The sequence below is a fragment of the Pteropus alecto genome, unplaced genomic scaffold (assembly GCF_000325575.1).
Source record: "Pteropus alecto unplaced genomic scaffold, ASM32557v1 scaffold20, whole genome shotgun sequence".
NCBI classification, from domain to species: Eukaryota; Metazoa; Chordata; class Mammalia; order Chiroptera; family Pteropodidae; genus Pteropus; species Pteropus alecto.
This window is the reverse complement of record NW_006436298.1, coordinates 43,950,751-43,978,558: the sequence shown is the minus strand read 5'-3', so window position 1 is coordinate 43,978,558 and position 27,808 is coordinate 43,950,751. Positions and strand designations below refer to the sequence as shown.

Below are 27,808 nucleotides of genomic sequence, written 5' to 3'. Positions count from 1 at the left end.
TCCGTTATTAAAGAGCTTTTGCCAATTAAGACTAGAATCACATTACATTCAAATTAAAATATAGTGCCAAATTTAGCAAGGAATGAAACATTTCTGAAATCTCATCATTGCTACTAATTCATGGCCCCAAGGGAATTGATTATTTTGGTATTTAGCTTCCAGATATTATTTCTAAATGTTAAATGCACACACAAAATCCTATATGAATAACCAGGCACTCTATATCTTTAGGAAAGCCCAACTACTCTAATTACGTCAAATTATAAGGAAATCCTATTTTTCCCCAAGAGGCAATGATAAATTATTTACTATTTTCACTTTTCAATTAAGAGTGATTATTAAAATTATAATATGAAAACACATTTCTTTATGATAACTAATTATTCTTGATAAAATTGTGCATTTAATACTTAAAGTAAGAGAAGTTAGGTTAGTAGAGTGTTAACACGGGCTATTGATTCAGATAGATTTGGACTGAATCTTGGTATTGCCAACCTCTGATAGTGTAATTCTGGGCAAAGCAATTAATCCTTAAACCCTCAGTTTCCATATCAGTAAAATGGAGCTAAACAGGAACCTTGAAGAGCTATTGTCAAGATTACAGATAATATATGTAGGATGAAGCAATGAGTCTAGCACAGAGTAGGAACTCAATAATTAATAACTAAAATTATTATTAGCAGTGTTTGCACATCTGAAGTTGAGCTTTCTAGTGCTATAAATAACACGTAAGTCTGAGATGTAGAGTTGTGTAAAACAGTATCCTTGCTATTGAGATTCAACAAAAGACTGTTAAAGAAATCCTATCAATTTGGTGAATCGGTAACATTAATTTTTTATTAAACTGTCATTTTACCTTTTCCAGAAAACCTTCTCTGATTATTAGCTAGAAGCAATCTCTTACTCTTTTAAAATTTTCAAAGCACCTATTATAACTTATCCTGTTTTTAAAACTGTGTATCTGTTCCTTACTCTCTGATAGTATAATATGATAGTACAATATTTTTGCAGAGTAGGAACAATGAATCACATGGCATATTGCCTTCCATAAACATACATTTAATAAATGTCTCCTTACTGCATGAAAAAATTAAGTCAGTGTTGCTTCCTAAGTAGTCAACTCCCCTCTAATCTCTTCCCAATAATCAATGCTAACTCTCCTTCGAATTTATTTTTCTAGAAAATACACAGATTACTCAAGAACTTTGATCATCTACATTTCCTAAAAGGCTTTAAACTGTAATCTTATCTACCATTCAGCCACCATCTTCAACCTTTTGTTTCTCTATTCATTCCATATTCTAGCCATGACATACATTTACTGAAGAAATACCCGCTGAATGTCTTCTTTATGCCATTAGTAAACTAAGCATAGGAGATAAAAAGACATCTTATCAAAAAAAGGAGACATCTAAGGAAATAATTATTCAATGTGCTAAATATTATAATAGAAACAGATTACTGAGCAGCCCTTCCAGGTCACACCAAGAACTTTCAAACCTGTATGCTTTGTTCTTGGTGTGTTCTATTTACCTAGACTGCCTTTTCCAAAGTAAAATCACATTTATTTTTCAAGTTACAACTTAGTGTCCCCTCTTTCTGTAAGGTCTTCCTTAAATCCTATAAGTAATTAAACTAATTGGTCCCTTTGCTAGATTCTTACGACTCTTTGATTATAATACTGGTATAGTATATACCATAGACAGACTCATGTGCTTGTTTCCCACAGAACGGCATGTTCTCTGATGGCAAAAATCTAATCATGTACATACATAGTAGGTTCTAAATTCAAATGTATTTAACTAAGCTAACTTGAGCATATAGCATGGAATTTATAATAAAGACTTCCTAGTCTTTATTTCATTTGCACATTTCTTTTTGATCGCAAATTTTATGGATCTTAAGAAAATATATGATCATTAATAAACTGGGCTGCTATCTTAGAATGTGGAGAACAGAAGAATTATTAACTACAACCAAAATCCATAAGTTCTATTTTAATATACTGAGTTTCAACAGAAATCAAGAATTTAAAAAGCGAGGATTTCTCTCCTTATCTCACCTATATATAAAACTGATATATCTTGTAAAGCAATGGTCTCCAACCTTTTTGGCACCAGGAACTGGTGCTCCTATGAGAATCTAATGCCTGATGATCTGAGATGGAGCTGAGGTGGTGATGCTAGTGCTGGGGAGTGACTGCAAATACAGAAGAAGCTTTGCTTGTTCACCCGCTGCCCACCTTCAGCTGTGTGGCCCAGTTTGTAACAGGCCACAGACTGGTACCAGTCTGTGGCTGGGAGTTAGTGATCCTTGTTATAAAGGGTTTAGTTAGTTTTGAAGAAGAAAAAAGGGAAGAATACAAGTGAACTATACATTTTCATTGTAAATTGCTAAAGAAGGTTTTTTAATTGGAGAAATCACAGCCCTTAGGGTTATTTTTATTTCTTAGAAAACTAAAGAGTTTACATAATTTAGTGGCAGGTAGAGAAAACAGAATAAAATTCTTCATATTCAAGAAAAAACTGAACACTACTGAGTTTCTTTTGTCACAAAATATCAATATTTTGAGTAGTAAATACTAACAGCTACTGTAACAGAAAAAAACAGAAATACATCGTTTCCACTTATTAGAAATCTAACAATGTGTTCATGTTAGTAAATGTAAATGTCTGAAAATAATGACACCATTTAATTCAAAATTCAGGTGACAGCTCAGTTGAATAAGAAAATCACATTTTTAAGACTGTTATTTCTTGTTTTTATTGTGGTTTTACTTTAGGACTCTATGTCTCTCATTGTGTTTTTCAAACAAACTATGTTGTAATATTCACCTCTTTTTTCAATCACCACATTATTTCATACTGACATTATGACAGTAGTATTGGTTATCCAAATTTTCTTTAATTAACAGTTAAAAAGAGTTTTAGATACTTTCACAATTAGTAGAAAGGTTCTGCCAAAGTTCTAAGTTCAAATTTGCAGAATTACAAAACTTAAAAAATCAAATCAAAATAAAACAAAAAGAAATAAAAAACATTTTGACAGAAAGCTCATGTGGTATTTCTTACTTCCTACCCCTCAATTCTGTTTACACACTCAGTAGCTTCTACAGTAGGCTTATTTGAACGGAAGCAATTCCAAAATCAGTTTTTTAATTTAAAATTAGGTGTGTATAACGACTCAATAAATGGTAATAGCATTTGCATCACTTTTGCCAACAAGGACCTGTAACTGTTTTTTGTTTTCAAACAGAAACAAGCAGGTCCCCAAACAGGGGATGAATACACTTTTATTTGTTACAACTGTTCTCATTTAAAAGCTAACAAAATTTTAAGACTACCATAGACTCTATATGACATCTTCATATCAACATAACTTATAATGAAAATCATGACCTCTACATATTAAAAATGCAACACTGCCAAAGGTTTCAGGAATATGACCTATTCAAAATGCTGGCTTAAAGCCATAGAAACCACATGCCAGGAAGCAAACTGGAATTCCAACATGATGATCTGTTTCTAAATACTGTTGTATGTGTGAGGAGAGCAGTATATACTATAATGATCTTTTAAAAATCCCATTATGACTTCCTGTTTATCATTTCAAATGTCACGAGTTGAGTGCAGAAGGATATTAAATCAGGGCATCTTGCTCTGCCTTAAGAAACAATAAATTAAGTTGTCCCTTTCAAAAAATTAAACTAGATGTTAAATGGCCTTAGAGAACTGGCCATGGTGACTATAAAATGAAGAGCCTATCCAATCTTCTATTTCTGACACTTAACATTAAAACCAACAAAAACCAAAAACATCTCTGGTTACAGACTCTTCTTAGTAACAGTTCAGTAATATTCTACTTATCTACTGATACTCAGAGCAACCTCAACATTCTACATGTGCCAATAAAAGTAAAACATTTTGCTTTAAAAGTTAGTCAGTCAGCTAGCCAGGCAGCATCCATTATATACCTGACATAGCTAAGGAATGAAAGCTGTCTGGAGGGTCAGACAGAAGGTGAGTGACAGGGAGCTGCAGAGTGGGCAGGATGGGAGAAAGATAAGGAAAAGCAAAAACAAAGCACGAAATGAAGGGACAAAGGGCTAGGAAAGAAATACACAAACAGAACTACACGAATTTCTGAGAGCTCTCCAGATCCTGATTCTAATCCCTGGTGAGGTTAAAATGTACTCCTTGTCTTTAGGCTTCAAAAGAAACCTCACAATCTTAAAAACTCTTTTTAACTTAGCTCAGTGAATCATGTAAAATGTTGAATTTCAGGTGCATCTGAAAGCTCCTAAGTGAAGCTGAATATAAGAGTGAAGATCTTACAGGAAAGATTTGCATCAGAGAGAGATTATAAAGTGTCCAGAATAGTGATAGTAGTTAAACTTGCAAGTAGCCATGTTAGAGAGTATAAAATGGGAAGATAGAAAAAGAACTTAGGGCGAACACCAGCATATAACCGTCAGAGTAAACCTTATTCAAAGAAACTAATGAACAGACAGGTAGATAAAATACGTGGGCTGCTCACGGAACGGGAAGTGAGGAGGTGGAGATCACAGTGGCTTTCCTAATAAGGTAAAGATGCTATTCTAACAAAAAGGGGAAAGGAAGAAACTGGGAGACAGTTAAAGGATGATGATGGATGGGTGTTAAGGCATAAACTAAACAAGTTTATTGACTGAAGAACATTTATATAGGAACAGAATTTGAAGCTATAAGTGTAATAAGGCATAAGTAACAAAGGAGAAAAAAGAAAGGGATATAACACATGTAGAGGGATTGGCCCTGAATAGAAAAAGCAACTTTCTCTTTGGGACAAATAAGAACTATCAGTCTGGGGTTAATCTGTGAAGAAATACATACCTATAAAAATGTAGAAAGTTTGTACATCACTTTTCTAAATATCAAAATACATCTGTCTCTGTATTAAGGCAAGGAAGATTATCATATCTAAAAAAAATCATATCATGATAAAAGGTTAAATGTTTAAAGGGTAAACATCTAGAAAGGTCCTTATCCTATCTAAAATATAAAATAAATAAGGAATTGCTAATTTACTAAATTAAGTGTTTAGGTGGTATAAGTATTACTACAATGATATGTAAAAACATGTCAACCACTGCCTTTGTAATTAAAAGATAAATTCCAATTAGAATATTTCAAAACAAAAATACTATTTCAGTATAAAGCTAAAAAGCCTACTCTTCTGCTCATGATTGAAAGAGTAAGGTAGTGAAGGTAGTAAACTCCAAACTGAGATAAAAGATTAGGACATGGGAATAAGAAATGACTTTTTAGAAGATAAACTCAATCACTTGCATTTTATGGATGAAGAAAACTAAGGCCTACAGAGGTCAAAGTTCATAAACTCAATAATATTTCAATTCCAAGAGTTAGAACCCAATTTTGTAGTTTTCAATTCATACTCATTACACTTTTTTGTTTTCTGTTTTTTTCTTTTGGCCTATTGGCAATGGCGTTAGATGGAAATATTTTATATGTTCTAACAAAAAAGTAGGCAGACACATCTAAAGAAAAATACTACTCTGTACCAACTTCTCTGAAGACTGTTGCAAATAATTAACCCTGTTCATAATTATAGTCCCATAACTGAAAACTGTGAACTGTCAAGAACTAACACACCTTTTTTCAATTTTCAAATGTTAGCAGTAATTCTCTTACTATCTTTGTAGATTAACAATATCCTTCACTGCTTTCACAAAATTCCCAAAGCACGTGTTTGTGACTAATTGCTATCCCAAGTTCTCTGTCATTTTCACATTCAATTACATTCTAATGCTTCAGAAACGTTATAAAGATTAATATTACAAATTATTGTAAAAAATTAAATAACACACATGAAGATTTTCAAAATTCTTAGAATATAAAATTGTACTATTCACAAACATGCATGTGCACACACACATCCCTATGGTGTACATATAATACATTTTTGCTTTCTATAACATTTTTGCTGTATAATGAATATTATGTTAAGAAGTAGATTTTCTAATCTATGTTGCTTTAAAATTCTTTAAAGTTTCTACTTGAATACATATCTACTTTATAAGAGTGACAGATCTGTTTGTACATAAAAACATTAAATACATATATAAAAATAATGCATTAAGGTAGATACACATTCCTATCTTATTTTATTTTCTCTCTATTTTATTTTATACTCTATAACTTCGATTTCTAAACAATATTTAAGGAATTACACTAAGCAGTGTTTAATTTTTTAGTATTAAAATGTTTCCATAAATATTCTCATTTATCCTTATGTTTATAGAATATATTCTTAAAAACAGAAATGCTCAGTCAATAATTTTAACATGTTGCTAATGTTAAAAAGGTTTAACATGTCTGTTTAAAAAGGTTTTACTAATTTCTAAGCCCAACGACAGTGAATAGGATTTCCTGATGATGTAGCAACATCTTCTCCAATAAATATTTCTGATTTCACTGTAGTACAGTAGCCATTAAATTTTACATTGCTCAGTCTATCCACTTCTCTATGTTACCTATTTAATAAAGTGTCCACCAGAAGAGACATTACCAGTAACCATAGTAAGAGAAAAGCAAAGAGAGAAAAAGGAAGAGAAAATGTGATGGGACAAGAAAAATTTTTAAAAATTAAATAGTCATGCAGACAGAATCAATCTCATTGATACCTGCAGTGCCTAAACTCTTCTAGAGAAGTGTGTTATTTCACTCCCTCTTGGTAAAAATACTATTCTAAGTTGAAAGTTTTTATTGGGGATCTTTAAAGTTACCCAAAGGTTTCAAAAAATATTTTATTACTTGATTTTTGTAATGCATTAAAGAAAAATAATCTACATAAAAGGTGCAGATTTATGAAAGGGACTTACAGGTCACAGTACTCATTACTGCAGTTCCTGTAGCCATAAAAGACCATAATGTATGCTAAAGGAGTATGGAATGTAAATGAGAAAGAATCATTACGCCTCTTCCATACTTGGACCACTGTTTGCAGATTCTAGGTTTCAGACCTAAAGGAAGAAAATATAACTGTGGAAACAGTTTCAGACTTTTGAGACTTAAAAATCTTTTTACAGATAAGAAACAGCATGGGGAAGGGAGAAACGGAGAGAAGGCATGCTTAGGATCACCTGAGTAAGAACAAAAAACCATTTTGGTTTTACCAGCACGGTTCTGCCAGGTAGGCTAGACCACAGAGGAACTACAACTTGAAAATTTTATCAATAATTATGATCTAATGAGTTTACACTTTGAAAACAATATTACTGAGTTTAAAACAAGAACAACATCAACAAAAATACCTAGTCCATTACTCCCTTCCTGAAATATTCTCTTCACTTAGTTTCCTAACCACCATACACTCGGTTCTTTTTCATCTTCACTGGCTACACTTTTCTAAACTCTTATTTCATCTCTCTAAAACCTAAATTTACAGAGTCTTGAGGTATTCAGGATCTTTCTTAGCTATTTTTAGTTACTTCCAATTTTAGCTACTTCCATTTCTGGGTATGACAGACTAAGACACTAATAGAGAATATGATTAGGTTCCCACCACTCCTCCCCACCAAAAAACAAAAACAAAACCATAAAACTTGTACGTGCTACAAAAAGCCACACCAGAAGCTAAAGAAGAATAAATGGAAGGCAGACGCTGATGGGGAGTCTAAGCTCACAAAGAGAGCTATACAGATAAGATAACATCTCTTCAGAGTGTAGCCTAAGACTAACTGTAGTCTGCCTGGTTCAAGAACAGTGACAGCAGAACCTATGGAAGAGTGTAGTCAGCATACCTTACCCACTGAGAGAGCAGAGGAAACCCAGAAGGGAAAGAACCCCTAAACTTGAACCACTCATACAAAGAACAGATTCAAAGCAGCTCACTAAAAGACAAAAGATCTGAACTGAGGCTGGAGCTGTTGTCAAAGAAACATAGTTTGAAATTAAAGCCAATCCCAAAAAATAACTGCTGAAATAAGCACTTACTGAAGAAAAATAATCAAACCCAGAATCTCTACTACTTAATCCTAATAATGTCCAGGGTTCAATCCCAAATTACCTGACATCCGTAGAACCAAGAAATAGAAACATTTTTCCCCTCCACAGGTAAAAACGGCTATTAGCACTATTCTCAGTGATGTAAAAAAAATTCAATGAATTAAAATCTTATCAGAGAAAAAAAAAAAAATCCCAGCTGAGAAATGGAAATAAAAAAGTGTTAACTGATCCAGCCGTAGAACATGAGTCACTGAGTGAAAGACAACAGTATATCCTTATAGTCTTAAAGTTATCATCTCACAGATTACTTAATGATTCTAAAAAGAAAAAGGTGCCTTTAAAATGGAGAAATATGGCAGACAACATGTAAACCAAGTGATTGGAACTGAGTATCACCAATAAAGGGAAAAACATGGATGTGAGACAATGTACTATTATTATATTACAGCATTACAGTTTTTCTATAGGTTTAAAATATTTTCCAAAAAGTTGGAGGGAAACACAAAAGAAAAAAAAAAGCCAAAGGAAGACTATTACAAATCAGAGGGAAGAGTTAAAACAGCTGTCTAGAGATCCTTTCACTTCCTTTACCAAGAGGAAATCCAGGGACAAATAGGTGATGGGAGTTTAATCTCCTTGTTAATATTCTGATAACTGGTCCTCCTGGTAAACAGGCTAATGATTTTGGTTAGGAGGCAAGTCCTTATCTGAAGAATGCAAGATGTTCCGTATTAAGGATGCTTACAGTTAACAAACCCAGAATCTATGGATTTATAAGGCATGGCACACTGGAAAAAATCATGTAAGCTACACAATCTTTGGTTACAGAACAGCAAAGTTTCAAAATCTAAATGCTCTCTGCTATGAGGTAACTGTGGGATCACGCAGAGTCCCAGATCTCTCCTTGCTTCCACCTGTGCCTTCTGATTGCATATATCCTCAAAACTATTAGTAAAGGTGAATTCTAGGTAATGTCTCTAATATGTGAGTCTGATTTGATGTTTCTTTGTTTTGGCTTACCGATAAAAGATGAAACTGTCAAAAATAATTATAATCTTATTTTAACAATAGTATTAATACTATTACTTTAGTAGACTGACCGAATAAATGTTAATTTGAGACAAATAACTAACACAGTATACTTACAGGATAAATAAGGCATCTTTTACGACAAGGCAAATTTCTTTTTAAACATTCATAAGAAAAAACTAACAAAATCACAGTATTTAAAATTAGAGAATAACTTCAATAAATTTTTTAAAAAGTATATATAACCAGAAACATCATAAAATTCTAATGGACATGTAAGTATATATGACAACAATCCTATCATTCAAGGGGTGTGTACCCTGGAAAACTTCTAAATGTACTCTTTGAAATAAGATTCTGCCTACTTCATAGAGTTGTGGTGAAAGTCAAATTATATATTGATATTTTGATGATGTATTATTTTACTTGTTTTTCCATACTACCTCTACAGATCATAATCTATACCATTTTCCCATTGACTCCCCCAGTGACAACTACTTAGAAACAAGCCATGAAGGAGCATGACACAAGGCAACCCTAACAACTGATGCAAGCTTAAAGGATGCTTTTAATAGTAGAGACTTGACCATGTAAAAATAAGAGTACTATGAAACCAAAGGAAAAAGTTTTAAAATAGGGAAGTAAGGGTAGCAGGAAGAGCAAGGTGTCAAAGAATATAAAAGTTCTCATTGTATAGGGGAAAGTAACAGTCTCAGAGAGAAGGAAGTTAAAATGAAAAAAAGGCAGAGTTAACTGAGTATATGTATTTAGCTATGAGGAATTAAAGAATCTAAAAACATGTTGTACATCTTTGGGCCTTTTTTCTCTAGAGGGCAAGTATCATATTTATTATAGTACCTCACTCAATCTCTAGGAGGGTAGAATATAGATATATTTCAGAAGCTCTAGTCTTACTGAAGCAGTACAGTAAAGTGTTCAACACCATTAGCTTTATAATCAGTTATAAAGCCTAACAACTATTTGACCTTGGCCGAGTTGCTTAGCTTCTCTAAGCCTTGGTTTCCTATTCTGTAAAGACAGGAATAATAATGGTATCTACCTCATGAGATGGTGATGATAAAACATAAAATATAGTATCTGGCACATAGTAAATATTCAGTAAAAGCTAGTTATACTACTGTTATTATTGAGGAAGGGATTTCATGTATATTTAGACTAATGTCAGTACATGTCTTAATTTTACTCTATGCTTCCCTAGCTAAGCAACTTAGGGATCTATAAAAGTTGATAAGCTACTTCAATTTCCAAAGAAAAACTAAACCTGTTTCAGAAGCCAGAATTTATATTAGTAGTAAAGTTAAAAGTAAGAATACTATTAGAAAAGACAGCCAAGACTTGGTATTCATGCATTACAGTCTATAAAAATGGAACCTATGCTTTTATGGTATCATAAAGATCAGGGCTTTTTTTTTTTTTTTTTCCTTTTGGCCAGAAAAGACAAACTCCCATTTCTAAAAATATCTCAAGTTTTCTTCTTGAGGAAGTCATCTTGCAACAAAATACCCTATTATCATAGAGAACAAGTATAGGACAGTATGTCATGAACAAGACTATAAAAATGTAGTGGTATATGAACCAAGGAAAAAAAATTCATCTGAGGAAACGAATAACTAGAGGTTTTTCCTTAAATTTAATTGAGACTGTGAATTTTCTCTTTTCTGACTATTTCTTTGATACTCCCACGTAAATGATAAACACTTAAGAAATTACAATGACCTTTCATTTAAAAAAATGCTCTATGTATTTGCTTCTTTTAGAAAAGTAGACCCGTTTTGTAAAAGAATCATAAATAAGCAATGAAATTTGACATATAAGAAAAGCAAACATATAGACTTTTTTCCTCTGGTTTTTATATTTAAATTTAATCCAGCTTTTAAACAGCATTTCAAAAAAGATGAATTCAGAGCATCCAATTCAGACCACCCTAATCACTGCCACAAATTCAAGGAATACACACACACACACACACACACACACTATCAATTTTATAAATTCCAAGACTACATAGGTTATAAATTTCAGCTTTCTATGAGGCAGCAAGTCCACAGTGGTCTTATATATATAATCACAAGAAAAAAAGCAGAGAAAAACAAACAAGAAAACTCTCATTATGACGCAGTAATTTATAAACCCATGAACTTTACCACTGAGTCTGATTTCTTATTGCTGATGAGGTTTTAAGAATAACAGAAAACAAGTTTCATATACAGATCAAACAGGACAACTTTTCTTTCTGATTAAATTAAATCCGTTATTGATAGAAACAGAAGGAAAGTATTCTAAAGATTAATGACTATCTTTCGTTTTCAAACTCTTTGTATACTGCATATAGGCTTTCTTTAATTTTTTAATTTTTTTTAGACGAGGCTACCCTTGGTTGACCTCATAGATTGCAATGACCTTGTCAGCTTACAATCCCTTATTTTTTTATTTTTTAAACCTACAGCACCTGGTCTTCCTAGGTGGTATCCCATCCAAGTACTAACCAGGCCTGACTCTGCTTAGCTTCACAAAATCAGATGGGATCAGGCTTGTTCAGGGTGGCATGGCCATAGACTGCATATGGGCTTATTATATATAAGGTATCCTTTCCACGGTAAAATAAAATCAGCAATTATATAATAGCTCAAAGTCTCTGAATAATTTAGGACTACAAAAATAACTATTCAGAAAAAATTACAGGGAAAAATTTAGGTTAGGAATGCAATAATTTATTAAGAAACTTGGTTAAGAGAACGTGAAAGAGACAAAGGGATATATAATAATTCCTAACAATATTATTTTCAAAACAAAAATCTCTAAAGATTTTATTTCTCATAGGAATTTCATGGGGGAAAAAAAGGTATACGAAAAACGTAAGGGATGTGTAATCGTAAGTGACACAAATGATATTAAGAGGCAAACAGAATATTTTGACTGAATGACTGGAAAAAAAGGGGATTAAAACTTTGGGAAAGAAGATATCAAATGGATTTCATGAATTTTGTGGTCCTGTGAAAATAAAACAAATAAAAATTCCTCACACTAAAGTAGAATCATGTCCTCCATATGTTTCTATTCAGATTAACTGTGATAACTTTGACCTATAAAATATTTTACCATTCCTTCAAAAGGAAAAAATGGTGAAAAACTCTGATAATCTAATTCAATTAAAATATTTTTAAAGAATTCTATCGTTCTTTTAGTTATCTCAAAACTTGGAGGTTATACCAAAATGTAAAAGTCAAACATACATGCAAAATGACCCTGCAATTAAGATAATTGCTGGTACCAAATGTTGTTTTTAAGTTCTGCAATAAAAGTCTCCCAGACATTTAATAGTATGTCATTTGGTAAATGAAAGTTTCCACAAAGTAAGAGCAGTGAGAAGACCTAAAAATTATTCTAGTGAAGAGTCTGGCTGAAAGAAACACAAATACAGATCATTTTAGTCCAACACTAATTTTATTTCAAGTTACTACAGAGCTGAATAAAATGCTGACACCACCACACAAAAATTTATTGAGTTGGCAATAGGCGAAGCATGATGTCAGCCACCAATATCCCCATCTACATTACCAAACAGCATGACCACTTTAATTCTTGAACTTAACTTAGACTTCATGCCTAAAGTTACAGTAAAAATAAAAACCTTAGGCATGAGGCATTATTAAACATAGATTGAGTTTAGTTTGGCATAGTTTTGACTCAAATTAGTCTAGTACTTTAACAAATTCAATAAAAAAACATGGAAAAATGCAAGCTTAAATATATTACGATTTTCTAAATGTGTTACATTATTCACCAAACAAACCCATAAAATACGTCTTAGTAAATTTGCAGTAATATTCAAGTAAGTAACATCACACATACACAAATGCAGGCTGACATGAGACTCAGAAACATACCTATACAATACCCACACAATTCCTTACCTTCATGGCATGAATTTCTTCAAGCAATCGTTGGGCCCGTCTTTGGTTTTTTAACAGTGCATCTTCGGTACCCCTGCAAAAATAACATTATATATATAGCCAGGAAAAGCATTTATTATAGACTTATAATAAAAAGTCTCTTCATTTCTTTTAGAAAAGCATGATAAATCTCAAAATAACACTGTCATGCTACCGTATCTTCTCCCTACCTAACATATACTTCAATTCACCAATGAACCCAAGTTTTTGGCAAAAATAAGCACCGTCCTGGCATATTAATAACTACTACAACTGACAGACAGCTTGCCTTCTAATTCTTTAATGAGAAGGCCAAATAGTACTTTTCAATCAATCGGGTAATAGTACATTGTATTTAATGTAAGTTCCATATGCTACAATTAAAGGATGGAAATAATTTCATTAAATGAAAATTTGTTCTCTGCAATTAAATACAAAAAGATGGCACATATCTGATTAAGTCAGAGAAGAGAGAGATCTGAAACATTTATGAAAGAAAGCACAAGAAATTACTCAGGAATAAAGCACATTTGAATACTTTGTAAACATGCTTAGAGCATAAAAACTATAAATAACATACTTTTCCTATAATACTTGTGATAATGAAAATATAAAATACTATTTTTTCAAGATATTGATAAATACTTCTATAAGGTACTGAAGATTTCAAATGAACAATTTGAGAAATAAAGTGATATAAAATCTTTATAATTGATTCAAAGTATTACTAGATTTATTAAACTTTATCAACATCTTAAAATAAATTTTAATAATACGAAACACATACATAACCCTAAAAAACTTTCATTCTGAAAAGGTCGAAAAGAGTTTTGAAAAAACAGAAGAATTCATCATGTACCTTAAGTGAATGTGGGTCAAACCATGTAAGGACATGCTGAAACAGCACATTTTATCTCACTCAGATATTTTCTAAATATAAAACGAAGTGCTGTATGAGTAATATATTTAATTATTCCTCTAGGTCCCACCCTCAGATTTTGTAAATACTGAGTAAAAACAACTTTTGACATTTTATTAGTCATAGGACCATTACTTTAAATGACTAACTTTTTTGACTTCAGTCTGCCAACACTCCTGACAAGTTTTCGGATAACCAAAACTCGGATTCTCTTCACTTCTTTTCTCATCTTCACGACCTTTGAGAATAAAGTCAAAATTAGAAAGGCTATTAATTAAAAAGAAACATACTTTATTTTGAGTCTTCCTATTATAGACTACGTACCAGTTTAACCAAATTTTTGTTAAAATTTTTATCAGTTTGATAAAATCAAACTTCTTCCATAAACAAAGGAATAAAGGAATAAATCAACATTCTAAAAATGTGTCTGAGGACTTAAGAAACAAGTTATGATTTTTTAAAGACACAGCATACCCAGTGATTTGCACTTTAATATTACACATGTCTTATTGGACTTGGCACATAATAAACCTGTGAGTTCCTTGAAATCAGAATGTCACATTCATCTTTGCATCCTTGCGGTTTAAAACAGAGCTTCACCCATAATGGTGGAAATTTAATTTGTTGAATAGTGTTTGTATGAACAAAAACAAATATGTGAAAATGATTATATTTTATTTGTTTATAGAGTATCCCTTGCATATATTTTTTGGAATAAATTATTTAAGGCATAACTTTAAAAGAAATGGCAAAAACACAAGTGCGGGTGGACATGAGCGCACCCACACACACACGCGCACGCACACACACACAGCTAACATTTAAATTATCCCATTAGAGAACAACGCTGAACTCTGTGACCATAAAAATAGAATTATTGGCCAAGAGATGGAAATATTCTAATAATAAAGAACTACATATTATACTAGTACTTACTGCAATGGGATGCTATCATTTTGAGTTTATGTTTTGTCTATCATTGCTAGGAGCAATGTATCTTATAATTCCTTCTGTAATGTCATTCTTCCTCTCCTCCACTTTAGGAACCACATAAAATTCAGTTCAAATATAATCTTTCTTGTGAAATCTTCCATGAGTTCTTCAGTTAGAGATAACCACTCCATCCTTGGCATTCCCCATATACTTTGTAGGTAGCATCTATCTCACTGTATTGTCACTAATTGCTTATGTGGCTATCTTTCTCTATAGCCTGTATACTCCTAGAAGTCAAGGGTTCTGCGATATTTAGTGTTTTCTGTGCCTTGCAAGAGTGCCCGACACACACAATTCCTCAAATTCTTCTTGCCAAAATAAGAATATAAATATCATCCTATTTCTTTAAGGCTCCTGTATTTGGCTGCAACACTCTCTCTTATCCTTCATTAATATCATTCACCTCCTTGTATTCCATTGAAGATACTGGCAATCAACTTACAATTTCTCTCCACCCTAAGCTTTGTCTTCATTCTGGGTGATGTAGATGTCCACTTGAATAACCCATCCAATATTATATCCTTGACTTCTTCTTTTCTAATGACTTAATCTCCTCCATCTCATTCACCTACTTCCATAGTCACATGGTAGTCCTTGTCATCACTCATAACTATTCTATTTCTAAAACCATCAATTCAAATACTACACATTGAGATCACAACTTCTATCAGCTTGCTTGTTCAACTCCACCCACCACAATTGTTTATAACTTCACTGGGATCAGCAATTCATTGGTCCCTATTCTTTCTCTCAAACATTAGTCCTTTTCTTTTTTCTTTTGTCCAGTTTAGGTACATGATCAACACTTGCCAATACCTTAAACTCCCCTATCCCTCTGGTTAGCAATCCCTTCCGTTAATCTAGGATGAAAACAACATTCTGAGTTCTTTATCACAGCACCACAAAAGCCAGGAAATACTTGAAACTTTTGATCTACTATAAATTCATCATATGTAACTTTGAATGGGCTCCATATACTTCCTAGCAACCTTACATAGTCTACAATGACTATTTTAAACTTGTGCCTACTTTCCTAAAACAACTGACTTTCCTCTTCATCTCTCTCAATTTGATGGAGAAAATAAACATCAGACGGGAACCATCACCTTTCTACTACCATGAATGCAACTTTACTTTCATCACCCACCCTCTTTCATTAATAAAGTTACAATAAAATAACTACACCTATTTGAGGTTAATCTTTCAATTGTGCTTTGGATCCCATCCTTTCTGCCATCCTAGAACCCTTACTACAAACCAGGGGTCCCTAAAACCTGGAGGAGCAGTATAGGTCCGTAGCCTGTTAGGAATCAGCCTGCACAGCAGGAGGTGAGTGGCAGGTGGGGGAGCAAAGCTTCATCTGTATTTGCTGCCACTTCCCAGTGCTAATAGTGCCTCAGCTCTACCTCAGAGCATCAGGCATTAGATTCTCAAAGGAGCACCAGTCCCTGGTTCAAAAAAAGTTGAGGACCGCTACCAAAGACTATCTCTTTACTTTAGTACTGCCAGTCTCTTAAATGGCTGTTTCCGACTAATTTTTATCATGCTTGAATCGTTTTCATTAAAGACAAAAGAGCCTTACTACAAAGTTCACTAGGACCACTCACTCTCTTCAATTGCCTCAAAGTCAAGCTTTTAGAGATGTTCAAACTCACTATCTCCATTTCTGCACGCCACATAATTCGTTTGTGGAATTCATCTGTGGTGTCCAGGATATCAATGATTTCTAAGTCTCTGAATTCTAAAGGAATCTTTCAGACTTCATTTTACTTGAAATCTCAGCAGTATTTGACACTGTTTTCCATTTTCTCCTTCTTGAAATACTTTTCCCTTGGCTTCCATGACACATGCCAGAATACTTTCATGGTTTTCCTTCTTCCTCTCTAACCATTCCATTTTGGTCTTCTTTGAAGGCTCATCCACCTCTAATCAGTCATGAAATGTTAAGAGTTCAATGGACAGTCCTAGACCAGCTCTTCCTTTCATGATACATTTTTTAGCCCTAAGTGACCTTATATGTGTATATTGCTTCAATGTGCCACCTAAATAAAGATGACTGAAAAATTTCTACCTTCAGCTGAGATTTCACTTTTAGCTCCAGACTCTAATTTGCAACTGTCTACTTAACACTTCCTTTAGAGTATGCTTAAAATCACCTCCATTTCACACTTGAATTTATGTTCTTCACTCTCAACCGGATTGCCCCCGCCCCCCATTTTTTTAGTGTTTCATGTTTTAAGGAATAGAACAATCCTTTCAGTTATGAACCAAAACCAACTTAGGGCTCATTATAAGTAACTGTCATTTCTAAATCTCTCACAATAAATCTATTACCAAGCCCTATTAATTTTATCTCCTAGTTATCTTTCAAACTGTACCATTTTTTTTCTATCTTGACCTCCTAAATCTCCTGGTTGAGTTAATGGCAACTGGTTTCTCTATATCCACTCTTGTCCCTCACCAATCAGTTATCCATAACTCAGTAAGAATACATTTTTAACACACAGACTTCGTGTCACACCTTTATTTACCTCTCTTCAATAGTTTCCAATTGTTCTTTGGATAGGCCTTCTTTTAGTCCTTCAGCCTTATCACACTCACATCTTCACACCTGCTGTTTTCTCTGGTAGGAATGCTCTTTCCTTCAATGTCAACTTGTTAATGTCTTCTAGGCTTTTTACTTTTGGCTCAGTTATCATTTCTCAATAAAGTCCTTTTTGGCCTCCCTAGAGTCAAAGTTCCAAATTATAAGCACTTACAGTGCTTCTAGAACTTATGACCATTATTTTAAGTTTAATATTTTACTTTTGATCTGATTATCTTTAATGTGTCTTTTTCCCAGTAAGTTATAAAATCAATGAAGGACAAGTATCTTGTTTTATTCAACACTGCATCTTAATACCTAACATAGTAGAATGGTACAGAGTTAAGTGTTCAATAAATATTTGTTAAATAAATGACCAGAAAGGTAGCAATACTCGCTTGTTCATTCACTGTTTCAAATGCATACTACAGTAACAGAATGCAGAGTAATCAGGTTTCTTTCCCACTAGATATGTTAATCTCTTTGGAAACTGTTTCAAAGTTAGATTAAGAAAAAAACGCTACTTGCAAAAATGAAAAGCCACGTAGACTAGGTTTAACTAAACTTAACTAATAAGCAGTGGGCACAGTGGGGCCTTGGTTACATTCCAATCATGAGAAAGCTAGATTCCAATTTTAAAATTCCAATTTAAGAAGTACTATGTTTGTCATTACTGCATAAGGGAATTCTAAAAGCAAAGGGAATGCTTCATGTACTTAGTTTCATGCCAATGCCAAAAAATGCTTTTCTAGGTTTATTAACTTTCTTAGCATCTGTGTATAGACAGTAGGAAAATTAGATAAGTTTAGGATATTAAAAAATAATTATATTCATTTTATTTAAAAATGGAATTATACTTTTATTTTTCTCACAACTGCTCATTCTAATCACTTAGCTTTCTCCAAGTATTTAAGTTTATTTTTGCAAAACTGACAAACAGCTATCAGTAGCCTTTTAGTTAGAATTTAAAGGACTGCCAATTCATTTGTCATCCAGGAATTATGAAGCTGGTTGACAGATAACCCATAAGTCAACAAATGGTCCTAAAACAACCAATATCATCAAAGGACCAATGCACTGCTTAAAGGCAATACAGGTGAATTAAAGGTGAAATTCGCCAATCAAAAGTAAATAGAACTATCAGTGTTAGAAATGCAATAAGAGTATGATATTGTTTGAGAGGGAAAGAAGGAAAGAAACTTGAGCAAGGAGAGAACAGAAGCATTATAATGGAAACGAAATGTGCTGACAGAAGAAATAAAGTAAAAGAAAAGTGGAAGGAAATAGAGTTAGAAGACTCTTTATATCGGAATATATCACAAGGTCATGATCACCAAGACTGACAAGCCTAAGTTGAATGCTTCCAAGCATCAAAAGAATGTATTTAATACACTCTCTAAGAGCAGAAGAAAAAGAGTTAAGATGTGTGCTAGCACTCTCCACCATCCCCCAACCATGTGCTGACAGTGAAGTATCACCTCGAACCTACACATACTGATGCCACCAGTAAACCTGGTAAAATTTCAACACAGTAATGTTTTCCGGATCACCTCTTGGGTAGACAATACAAAAATATGATCATAAATTAAGTGGAACGCTAATACATCTACTTAAAAAGACCATGTGTGTATGTTGAGATAACACAAATATAGGAAAGGAAACCAAAAAGAGCAAAAGCGGGCAGTGTCCAACTCAAGAAGATTCCAAAGAAGGGTTGAAATCCAAATTGTACTGGAATAACTCAATTTTGGGGACAGATGTATCACAGCCCAACATGAATCATATAACTAAAAAACTTTCTGTGGTTCTACATTCTAAGCAGCTGATGTAGATCAGCAGACAGGAAAAAAAATGTTTTACTTTGTGATCCTTTCTGTCCACGTTCGACATATTTCTTAAACTAGCTTTATCCTTAATATAGTCTAAACTTGTGGTTAATGTAAACTTGCTTTTGAGAGAATGAGCTGTACTTTTAGGATGATAATGATAGCAAGTTTCTGGTCTACAAAGCTGAGAGAAAACTTCGGTCCACAAAATAAATGCTATTTGAGTTGACTTTTTTTTTGCATTTAAATGTTTTTATTAAAATTTAAAGTAGGTGTGTTTAAATTACAATATTCCTACTTAAAAAAAAATTATTTTCCAATTACAGTTGACATACACTATATTAGCTTCAGGTGTACGAAACAGTGATTAGACATTTATACCTTATAAAGTACTCACCTGGATAAGTCTAGTACCCGTCTGACGCCATACATAGTTATTATAATATTACTGACTATGGTCTCTATGCTGTACTTTACATCCCTATGACTATTTTTATAACTGGCAATTTAGATGACGGTTGGGGGGATGGGTGGATTGACTCTTAGTTGGCTATCTGCTAGCCAGTCAACCAAGCAGTCTCTTTTGGCAAAGTAATGACTTTGCCATTCATTTGAATTAACCTGTTACAAAATCCCATGGTTAGAAGAAGATAAGTACTCCAAGAGTTAGTATTGTTCTAGGGGAGTTTTCAGAACTAAGAAAAATTTGAGTATATTTGTGTTTCTTAGAATACACTAAGACTTGTGGTTGTTCATTAGTCATCTATCAGATTGGCAAATACAAACACTGTGACAACACTTTCTGTTGGCAAGGCTGTGAGAAAGCAGGCACTTTCATACATTGCTGGTAGGAATGCAAATCAGTATACTCTTTCCAGAGGAAACTTTGGCAATACGTAACAAAATCCTGCTTCTAGGAATCTATCTAGAAGACGCACCCCCAACAATAGCAAAAAGCTATGCGCAAGACTATTCACTGCAACGGTCTAACAAAATGTTGAATAAAAGATAAAATACTGTATAAAGTATACACAATGTAGTATTTTAAATCAATGCAGGAGATCTGCATGTATTACCATAGATATACCTTGAAAATAATGTTTGGTGAAAAGAGTAACTTTTAGAGTGATATGCGTAGTATGACACTACTTTTATACAGTATGATACCACACATGCAAAATTTAAAAATATACAACACAACACTACACACTGAGTATAAGCATGGGTATATGTGTAACTAAAATTATGAAAAATATGGGTGAGAAAATAATTCACTAAATGAGTAATAATTATTTCTAAAGTGGAAAATACAGTGGGTAGAATTAAGCATTATAATATGGCAAAATATTGACATCTGCTAAATATAGGAAGTGGATTAAAGGACATTTGTTAGATCGTTTTCCATATTTGAACTATTTCATAATTAATGAAATTATGGTTTTATATGGAGGACTTCTAATTGGCCATTTGGATGAAAACTTATTACTGAAATATACTTTTTATTTCTAATGAGCAACAATTTAAAAATTCTAGAGTGGTTGGTATTTATCTACAATTAATCATTATTGAGAATATACTGCCACCTAGCAAAACTTCCCAGAATAGTTTAACAACCAAACAAAATATAGTTCTCTTCGTATGGATGGACCCTGATTTACTGTATTTCAGTAAAAATTCTTAAAAAGTACTACATTATGAAATAGGAGCTTTGCAACTTCAAAAGCAAAAATGTAGTTTTTAATATTCTTATTTCTGTTCTCTGGCACTTCAGTTTCTACCTTTACTATCACAAGAAATAGAAAGCAACTTTCTAGTGGGTTTGTTGGTAATGTGCTGTCAAGAATAACACAATGTCAGTTTCATATAAAAGCCCCTGACTCTCCTATGAGATTATAATAAGTACCTGGTCAGATGGTTTCGTCTCCTAATACTGATTTTACATAACACTGCTGCCTTAAAAAAAGATGATTGGGGCAAACTCCGCTCTAGTTTTTCAAACTCTAGTTTTTTTAGTCACTAAAAAAAAACAACAGAAGTGTTGTTTTCTATTGTGCATCCTTTCTCTAGTTCTAGTGAAAAGGACAAAAAAAAAAAGGTCTGCATTTATGAGATTACCTCATTTGATTAGGTCACTCAAGCTAAGCTATCCATACTTTCTTCTGTCCAACAAGTATTTACTTATTACTACCTGTAGACAAGGTACAACGCTAGAGGTTAGGGAAGTTGCTTTAAGGTGGTTAAATATCTCTACATAAAGTACTAGTAAAGATAAAAAATGCATTAAATAATCACGAGATGAAGTAAAAATAGTTTATTTTTTTAAAAAAGGTAAAATTTTACATCACTTCAGAAAATAAGCATATTTTAAGGACCTAGAGTCAGGAAGTATTTTATAAATGTCAGCCTTTATCCTTGGAATTTTTTGAAAAGAGTGGAATTATTAAGGGTAAAAGACACTAAAAATTAGCATAATAGGTGACTCTACAGGAAGGCTTTTATTTTCACAAAAGACATTTTGGGTAATTAAATATACTGCCAGAGACTGAGGTGGTGGTGATGGTGGGGGAGTTGTATAATAGAAGGTAGAGAGATCGACCGTGTTTAGATTGGTCTTTACCAAAAGTAACAGAAAGCCACCAGGTAGGCTTTAAGCAAGGAAGTCACATGATTAATGTTTTGAAGACAGAACTCCAGCTCTACTATGGAGATGAGACTGGAGAGAGAAGAGTTACAGTAAGTAGCTGGAAGGCTAGTACAGTGTTCTGGTGGGCGATATAACTTGGACTAGGATAAGGGTAGTGATGGAAAAGTAATGGGAAGATCTGAAAGATAATCTGTATCTGAACTCTTTCACATACACTTCTTCCTTAGAGAGCTTAATTCATTTCTTTTACTCATTTTTTATGAGACTGTTTCCCTTAATTTCCATGAACTATTTTATAGTAACAACGTTACAATTTATCTGTAATATATGCTATATTACTTTTCCTAATTGATTGTCTTTCCCTCCTCCCAACCCCTGCTTTGGGATATTTTTCAATTTTTATGTAGACAAATCAATATTTGTTTTTCCATTTGTAATTTTTATCCATTAATTTAAAATTATAACACTTTCTATCACCTTCATTTTTGTTCTTTTCTCTTCACCTTCATATTAGTAAATTATACAAGATTTACTTGAGTGTGGGACATGTATACCTCCTAATTTCTAAGTTCATTTAGTCATACAACAAACATTCACAGAGTGAATAATGTTGTAGGTGACATATAACATTGATATACATACAAAAAGGAACAGGTAAACAAGTGTTCGCAGAGTAGAAAGCACTCTGGTTGCACAAAAAATAATCTAGTCCAGACTTAGATGAATTAGTGAAGGCTTCCTAAAGATCAAATTTTAACTGTTTTGAAGAGGCCTGTAAATCAGCTAAGTGGAAAAAGAAAAAGCCTTAAGTGAGGAGTGGTAAATGATTGTCATTACCACTCTCAGAGTAATTTCAAAATTGAACAGGAAGTTCACTAGTATTTCCATTGAATCCCCAAAGACATCACTCTAATTAAGGTCTTTTATATCTCATAGGTAATCTTAAGGAAAAAAGGCCCACCAAATGTTTTCCATAACTAGCACAAACTTAATGTATGTTTATTAATACATACTAAATGCCTTCAGGTTTCTCTCTTTAATAAGTTCTATACTCCACCACCAAACGAAATCGACTTATGAACCTGGCAGTAAGAAAGTAATATATTTGTTTTACTTCCTACTTCATCCTACAAGTTCTCATCAATGGAGAGGTATCTACCCCTATACCATCTAAAGGGTTTCCTGCTACCATCCCTTCCCTGTTCATACTAGCCCCTCTGCTGGGAATGCCCTCTTCCCTTTCATTGAATCACTGACTGCAATTCTAGAATAAGATCCTTAAACACCAAGAATAAATATCACTCACTCCATTTTGCCTTCTTTGGAAACTTTTCTGCATTATTTTTTTTTTTCTGGGCATTATTCTGTATCATACATGGGTGCTGTTTACCCTTTCTTATCTGGGTATAGGCTACTTGAAAATAGAAAGCGTGTCTTACACAACTGTGTAATATGAACAGTGATTTGCTTATAGCAGCTACATGAATACAGAGGACAAAGCACTTCTTTGGCTGTAGCTATAAGGTCCTCATTTTATCCTTGCTTTTCCAGCTTACTTTTAGTTTTCAGATGACATACGACTCCCCAGAATAGAAGCAGAAACTAGAAACTGGAAAGGGAGTAGTAGCAGAAATGAAAGCCTGGTGACATTTGCACGTTATAGTGTAGGTGATGAGGACAAATATTTGAAGAGACTGGATTTAAGAGAATGAGATAAGGGAAATTGGGGACAGCAAGTGTAAATAGTTCTTAAAGTTGTGCTGTAAATGAAAGAAATGGTAGAGTACCTAAAAGAAGAAATGAAGCATTGAGCGTAAACGATACAATCTCACTGAAGATCAGCAATTTCTTAGAAAAGCTACATCTTTTAACCCCTTCCCGTCATTTTCGGCAGTCAATAAAAGGCGGGTAATGTGTACTGAGACTCCATTGTCAGACACTGCACATTCTAGTTAATTTCATTCTCACAACCTTATGAGGAAGGTAATTATACTATCATGAGTTTCGTTTTACAGACAACAGTGAATACAAAGATTAAATAAATTCCCCCAGTCCCACAGATAAAAATTCAGGGGCCTGAGGGCCATAGGCCCGGCTCTCGCTTCGGCCACCTAGAAACCGTGGAGGAGATTATCGCTGCCATGCTCTGAGTTCCAGAAAAGCAGCCAGGGCCCACAAAGAAGCTCCTGCAGTTCCACTCCCTACCCTCGCCCCCAGCCAGAACGTTGGCCTTCAGAAAGACGCAGAAGAGCTCTTCTGAAGGTCCTCAAGGTCATCCCCACAGCTTCCCAGACCTCGCTGCTCACCTCGTTATTTAGATTGAGAGTCCCCGGTTGAGCCATCGTAGGTCTAGGAAGAGGATCTGCAGCTGCCGGCACGTGAACTGTGTCTTCCATATTGCGGCTACGTCACCACGCCCCCTCAACGGCAGCCTCTTCCGCCCAAAACTCTTCGGCACGAGCCGCTGTAAGAATAAAAGAGACGCGGACTCTTTGAAGGGAAGGACGGAACTGTGGGAGAACAACTTCCGGAGCAGAAGGCTACGCGCCGTAATTACGTGTTCCTATGGAAACCAGGCGCGGGCAGGGGCGGCAACTGGACCCTCTGCGGTCTGTTTGTTTCCAGGTATAGAAGTTTTTCAAGTTGCTAATTTTATTACATTCATTTGTACACTAGGCCCGCTTTGTAAGGACATAGGTTTTTATGTTGCAATGGAGGTGAAAGAGCTCGTGTGAAAGCATTAGTAAAATCACCATTTTTTGCCCCGAATTTTTATCTAGCGTCTGTGAAGATTCCTGTGCTTCCAACCAACAAGTATGCCTTATCAGATACAGCTTACCAGACTCACATTATAACTGAGGCATGGGCATGTTTTCCTGCTCACTTTTAGAAAGTTTAAATTTAGATAATAAATGTTTCAAGCAAAACCAGGTTGCACATTTGCTGCTGCGTGTAGGAATGGCTATTTTGAAGTATTAGCCTGCAGGCACAGAACACGAGGGAGTGAGTCTGAATTAGGTAATATATTGATTAGTAATTAACACCTGTAATACTGTGGGTTAAAATAAGTCAAGTGCTGGGACATACGCTTTGCATGAATTATCTCCAAAATATTCACAAATCCAACAAGATAGGAACTATTATTTTCATTTCACAGATGTGGAAACTATTTTCCGAGGAGTCAAGTGTCTGGCCCAGAGCTGTCCAGCTGGAGCCAACCACTACTGTAGGACTCCAGGACTGGTTACTAATCTGCGAGGCCCAGTGCAAAATGGAAATGCAGAATCCCTCATTCAAAAAGTAGGAAAAAGTTTCTTCTTTTATTCCATGGTGTCTCTTGACATGGCATATGTTTTGAATTTGACATTTAATCTGGTACTGCCTTAATCACAGGAATACTGGTGGGTTAGTGCACACCCTCATAGGTGCCTGGGACCCTTGCCCCAGGACTCAGGGAGGAATGTATGTACTGGAACAAGGTGGCAGCAAATGATTGGCAAAGACAAGGAAATGAGAAGCCAGAAAACCCACAGGGAGGATGTGGGTGATGTATGTTCCATTGTCCCACTGCACTAAGAAAACTTAAATTCATAGATAAAATTATTAAGGATTGTAAGACTCCGATGAAAGAACATTTAAGCTAAGCTTACTTCTGAGCCTCTGTCCAAGAGATAGTACTGTCAATGCTCTTAACTGGTGATTCTATACTCAATACACAGTAACTCAGACTTGTATTTGGATTAATGTTCTTTTAGTTTAATGACTCATTTGGGCACAAACAAATTTATGGCTGTCTTCCCATTTCACTAGTGTCACCTAAAGGTAGTTTTTGCCATTAACAAATTGTACACTGAATTGTAATTGTTTCCCTATTCATCAACTTCCCTTTATTAAAGCTGAGCTCCTGGAGTATAGTTTTTTTTTCAACCCAGGTGAGTCATAGACACTCGTAAATAAATACATAGGAAAGGATGTCTTCAAGATAAATGTAGAGCCTTATGGAAAATGTGTTTTCTAATTTGGGAGATAGATGTTATTATAATTTCATAATGCTTCAGAAAATGTATTCTTAATATGAAGTTTGTAGCTCTTAAAGGCTCAGTAGTGTTTACTCTTGACCACACTTCTTATTCTCTAACACCTCATATTTCTAGCAACTACTGTCTCCTTCAGCTGAGCATTTGTTTTCTACCTTTTCTTAGCCCAAGCCCTCTCTTTTGCCTAAGATGCCCCCTCTGCCAGATACACTTTCTCAAGCACTACCTTTCAAGACCAGGTTAAATTCTATCCACTCTTTTTAAGAATCCTTTCCATAGACCCCAACAAAAGTTAATTTTTCTCATTCTTATATTATCTACAATAGTCAAATTTGAAATTTCTTGTGTACTGTCTATTTCTTTACATTATAAGCTCTCAGCGACTTCAGATGCTCATTTTTAAAGCAATTGGTAGTTTTTCATTGTCCCTGATATATCACTTCCATGTCAGTCCATCTCCTCCTTCGATGCTACAATCTCAAAAATTATTTTGATTTTTAACAGAGGTGATTCTACTAACATGCTCGTTAAGTTATGCACATTTCCTCTAGTAATAATGATGTATTTGTATTAATCAGGTTACAATTTTCTCTAGATAGTAACACATAAAATCACTCCCCCCTTTTATTCCTAAAGGACTGTCCTGGATCAGTTAAATACTGTCAGATATATGAAACAACAAAACTATTATCTTTAAGACAACTAGTGTGAGACCTTGTTCCTCTTTATTATAGTGTTCCAGTTAGCGGAAGTAAGCTACAAAGCATGTTCAATGGGGACTCAGGTTTATCAGTTTTGAGTTTCTCAAGAATTACTCAAATTCCACTGTACTTGTCTACTCGGGCTGCCATAGCAAAATACCACAAATCGGGTGGCTTAAACAACAGAAATTAATTTTCTTATATTTCTGGAGCCTTAAGTCCAATATTAAGGTGCCATCAGGATTGTACCTCTTCCTGGCTTGCAGATCAGCCTTCTTGCTGTGTCCTCATGTAGCTTTTCCAATGTGCCTACCTGGAGAGACACTGCTCTGGTGCCTCTTCCTCTTCTTATGAGGATACCGATCCTATTGGATTAGGGATGCACCCTTATGACCTCATTTCACCTTAATTACCTCCCTAAAGGTGTTACCGGAGAGTAGGGTTCCCCTCTCGATATGTTGTCCAGGTTCTTAATGTCTTGAACAAAGAATTGGTTAAGACAATGAAGTACAGCAGAAAGAATAGCTTTATTGGAAGGGAAAGTAAAGTAACAGTACACTTCTAGACGTGAAAGCAGGTCTGAGCAAGAGAAAGATAGCTCAAAGGCCTGGTAACAAAGCCTTTGGGGGTTTTATCCCTTTTTGCTATGAGTGGATACTTTTCTTAGAGGAGTGGGCTTTCTTGATTGACAGCTAAGATGGGACTCGGTGACTCATCAATTGCTTTCCGTGCATGTTTGTTCCCAGAATTCAATCTGTTATAATAATACTAATGAACTTCTGAGCATATTCATCTTATCATAATGATGACACAATGAGGCTCAGGTGAGTTGAAGGTCGTTGTGGTCCTCGTTGTGCAGGTGCGAGTGACTGGCTGAAACTAGTACCCAATTTTCTGCTTGCTTGTTTGCTTGTATGAGATACTTTTAGCCCAAAAATGCCTTTTGGCTTGCTTAATTGTGGGCTGACTAGGGTGGACACTTTCTAGAATAGGATGACCTCAGTGTTTTGCAGGCAGACTCGAAATCCCCTATCTAACTTTCCTGCCCAGCCTTTTTTAAAGACCTATGAACCCCTTCTTATTAGTATAGATGTCAAGGAATGGGATCTTCTTCTG

General features: G+C 34.3%; 1 protein-coding gene and 1 pseudogene across 2 annotated transcripts in view; both read right to left on the bottom strand.

Moving 5' to 3' along the window:
- SRFBP1 (serum response factor binding protein 1) overlaps nucleotides 1-24,429 on the bottom strand; it is a 56,957-nt gene extending 32,528 nt beyond the window's left edge. The window contains exons 1-3 of one of the 2 annotated variants that reach the window (XM_006913309.3): nucleotides 24,261-24,429; nucleotides 14,057-14,145; nucleotides 12,971-13,043 (exon numbers count right to left, since the gene is read on the bottom strand). In XM_006913309.3, coding sequence (XP_006913371.1) covers nucleotides 12,971-13,043; nucleotides 14,057-14,145; nucleotides 24,261-24,350 — 252 coding nt within the window. In that variant the 5' untranslated portion in view covers nucleotides 24,351-24,429. The remainder of the gene's footprint in view (nucleotides 1-12,970; nucleotides 13,044-14,056; nucleotides 14,146-24,260) is intronic. The other variant, XM_015590518.2, reaches the window with a different exon arrangement.
- LOC112480904 lies at nucleotides 11,494-11,613 on the bottom strand (annotated as a pseudogene).
- Nucleotides 24,430-27,808: the final 3,379 nt, after the last annotated feature.